Below are 4143 nucleotides of genomic sequence, written 5' to 3'. Positions count from 1 at the left end.
TATCATTATTATAAATATTATGTAAATAATAAATGTTGTTCATATGTACAAGTATGTATATATGATATATAATATATATATATATATAATATATATATAATAATAATAACTATGGTTATTAACTTCTTCGAGGTATTTTTGATAACTCCCCCCTCCCCCTCTCAATAGTGGACACTTCTTAATAATGGACAAAATTACGACGATCGAGAGCGTCTGGTATTTAAAGATTTCACTGCATATGTAACTATATATATTTTACATATATTACAACTATTTCGAGAACAATTCGTATTTCAATATAAACGTTAGCTTTAATATTAGTAGATGTGCAGATAATAATCATTAATGCCTAAAATCTAATGTAATGATTTAACAGTTTGCTAGATAAACTATACGAAAACGTGTGAATTATGATTATAACGCATAGGCATATGGAATTTCAATTAATTGTATAAAATACGTTTAAAAGCCGGGACCTTGGCACTTTCGCGGGGAGTTGGCTTTTCTCAATTGTTTTATTTACAAAAGTCACAATATTATTATGATCTCTTCGCGTTGTTACGCAAATCTTCGTTGCTATGATTATTAATACGATGGTTTCTTGGTTATTGGAAAACAAGAATCGATCACTTCTTCGTCTCGTTTTTTCGATTACTTTTCGATGCGGTTTACATTTTCTTGTTGAACAGTAAAATTGAATTTCGGACCCAGTAAAACAGGCTTCGAGTCGGTGGTTCGAGGAGAAAACCGCGGAGGTTCAATTCGTCTTTCGGACGGCAGTAAGTTCTGTCGAATTTCCAATTTCTTTTCTCATAAGTGGTGATCCTTGACGGTTTTAACAATAAATATACCGCACAAACGGACGCTACGAATACTATGAATACTATGTAACATTATCACGACGTACAGATTCGTTTTCACTGACGCCGTACGTTTCGCGATCCGCTGAGCACGGTATGAACGTGACGGGCATGAGTTCGACTGCTGCGCGTGCGTCTGCTCCGAGCCGTGGACGTCAACCGGCTGCTGGCCCCGGTCAGAGGACCCGACCGCCCTTTCTGGAAGCGGATCGTTGCGAGGTGTGCGACGTGCGCACCCTAACCAAGATCGGCAAGTGGAGGCACGTACACCGCGAGCACCGTGGCGACTCGCGCCTGACGTGCCATGACTTCGCTTGTGGCCGGCGGTTCACGAACTCTTACGCAAGGCTCGTGCACGAACGGGTGCACCATGCGCGATCCGCCGCCCGCGGCAACGGCCGCGTTGCGTACACGTGCGAGCTGTGCGGGACCTACCGCCACGGCCGCAACTCGTTGGCCGCCCACGTGGCCGCTGCCCATCCGGCCGCGATGTCCGCGCTGTGCGGCATCTGCGCCGTGTACATGGGCGACGCGGAGTCGCTGACGCTTCACGTGCGCCACGTCCACCGCCGGGACACGATGGCGACGGGGCACGGTTTGCGGTGCGACTTGTGCGGCGAACGGTGCCGCGACCCGAAGCGATTGCGGTCGCACAGGCGCGTGCACGGCGTCCGGGACATGGTGCACCGTGAGCACATGCTGTGCGACCTATCTTCCGTGGTCATATGGTAGACGGCGCGGATCATTTTTATTATTTTTGATTTTTTTTTTTCTTCGTTTTTTTCCGTTCGACTTTTTTTTCATATTTTTTTTCAAAATTTTTTCAAAATTTCACTCGATTCTGATATTAGAGCCATGTATACATTCGTATACGTGCGTAATATTATCATGTATTTTGACGTTTTCATATGTAACACAATGTACAGTTTAAATTTTACTAAACATTTGCGTCATCGTCGAAATTGTTTTTGAATTACGCGTCTAAAACTTAAAATTAAATTTGCATTTGCTAAATGTTCAAACCAAAACACTGACGGAGATTTAACGACGAATGCAATTTGAAAGCTGTCACATCGTCAGTACTCTCTAATATGCAGTGAAAACTGTCTGAGAAATACCGTTTTCGGTTTAAAATAATGTAAAACGTTTGTATTTTATTCGAAAAATAAACAACCAGTGTTCCTACTTTTATCTTTTATGTTGAGTACTTGCGCATTGCGTGAAATGTCGTTAAGCTAGCATACACGATCCAGTTTACCGGGAAGGTCGAGTTGCGCAGTTGATGAAGTTTTCTGGGACTGTACGGACGGCCGGAAAAGTATCGAAAAACGAACAAACAACCGGTGCGTGTGTGCCCGTGTTTCGTGTTATCGTACGACCAGTGAAAATACAGTTTATAAATATTTGTTTTTGTACATTTTTATTATTATTATCTTAAACATTATACATAAAACTAACTAGTTACTTATGTGTATTCTTGAAATCTTTATCACAAATATTGAATAGTATTTAGTTATAGCTATTAATAATATAAAACAATATATTATAAAATCTTATTATATTTGAATATTATGACTTTATATCATCGTCGTAGTTTTGAAGCGAAATAACTAGTGAAAAATAATTATGTTTGATATTTAAAAAAATTACTGCAGTTGACACTCAAATAGTTTGATGTCTTTGAAGTCTGATTTCTTTAATAAAAATAACAGCGTAACCCTGTTATTACACAATGCAAATCTTAGATGCAATTTGTCTCTATTTAAAGTAATTTAATAGAGATTTAATTATTTTGAAGTTATTTTTGATTGGTTAAGATCTCATTTTGCAAAATGATACAACTTGATGTTTCAAAATTATCCTGAAGCTCTTTTATCGTAACTGACCATAAAATATATCTTAGATATAAGTTTTTCTCGTTTTTACAGCGTTTAATACTGTATATACATATATAAACACATATTGATATAATAGTAGTAGTAAAATAAATTGAAACTATTTAAGAAAAATATACGAGATACAAGGAAAAAATATTTATTGGAATTAATATACCACAATATAATTAAAAAATATTTAATTATTTATTCAGTGTAATTTATTAAGTATACCAACACGTTTTGTTAAAATATAGCCCAAAAGTATTGTAGGAACATTCCTTAAAGACAGATTTACGTATGCCTATGTGTAAGATGTTCAATTGACATTGATGGGAGATAGACTGTTCATCATAGGTGAAAATGTTAGAATGGGTGAAAGTCTTGATTGTACTTATATTATTATATTTTATTTATTTTTTTTAAGCTAGAGCAATTATATTTTTTTTATTTTAAGCTTTTAGATTGTTATTGCATTATTAATATATTTGTTAAATACGTCTATATTATACAATTTATTTATAAATTATACAGTATTATCGGTATTTTATTATTTTATTGAAATTTCTCAAGAAGTTATGATTCTATATAATAGATCGATTATTTGAGACACCAAGGCGTTGTTTATAATGACATACGATTGAGATATGCATGGAGTAATTTTAAAATATTTTAAGTTGTGTGAATCGTCAAGTTTGACTTTTGTATATATGTAGCTATGGTATGTTAAATAGATGTCTTATAAGTGACATAATTACGGTACAAATACGGTTCCAATGATGTTATTCATATACTTATAAAATGCAATTTGTGATGTTCCCTGTTTCATCGAAACAATCCAACAACGTTTGTCGTACAAACTAATGCACAGTCGGCGTACTTCTTATAGTTGCATCCCCTTGACACGGAGTTCCTAAAGTGGAAAATTAATGGCACGATGATTTTGTTTCTGACCACTTGGTCCTAAAAGCTTTTCTAGTTTGAGTCATCATTATTTTTATTTTTGTTGACGAGAACTGAATGTGCAGGTGGATGGTAAATAAATAAAAATGTCAAGCACATTTTTCGCTTGATTCATACTGCGAGGAAAACATCAGATGGACCAAGGAGATCCACGAACGTTCTTCGAAACACATTATGGGTTTACTGATTTGTGACGTTAGTGACAATTATGCCTTTGGAAAATAAAATTTGACACCCTCTCCCTACTGATATATTTCAGAATAAAATGAAAATTTTAATACCTATCTAAAATAAAACACTGAATTTTTCTTTCTGTGGTTAATTTTTATAACGCCACCTGAATTCATAATACTTTGGATGAACTAAAGAACTTGCCCTTTTGTCACCTCTCCCTTGAGACGGCTATAGATAGTGTGATGATAATTCTATCATATAATTTCAATATG

At 35.7% G+C, this 4143-nt stretch overlaps 1 protein-coding gene across 1 annotated transcript; it reads left to right on the top strand.

Annotated features, from left to right (window-relative positions):
- The first annotated feature begins 956 nt into the window (after nt 1-956).
- On the top strand, nt 957-1592 carry LOC112684724 (zinc finger protein 62 homolog). The gene has a single exon (XM_025556371.1). It carries the CDS (start codon nt 957-959, stop codon nt 1590-1592), a length of 636 nt encoding a protein of 211 aa, XP_025412156.1.
- The last annotated feature ends 2551 nt before the right edge of the window (nt 1593-4143 follow it).

This window comes from Sipha flava, unplaced genomic scaffold, assembly GCF_003268045.1.
Source record: "Sipha flava isolate LNK unplaced genomic scaffold, YSA_version1 256_pilon_pilon, whole genome shotgun sequence".
NCBI lineage: Eukaryota > Metazoa > Arthropoda > Insecta > Hemiptera > Aphididae > Sipha > Sipha flava.
The sequence above is the reverse complement of the archived record's forward strand: the minus strand, read 5'-3'. Positions and strand labels throughout refer to the sequence as shown.

Excerpts from the sequence above, each read along its gene's own strand:
- LOC112684724 (XM_025556371.1), top strand. The coding sequence starts at position 957 with ATGAACGTGACGGGCATGAGTTCGACTGCTGCGCGTGCGTCTGCTCCG.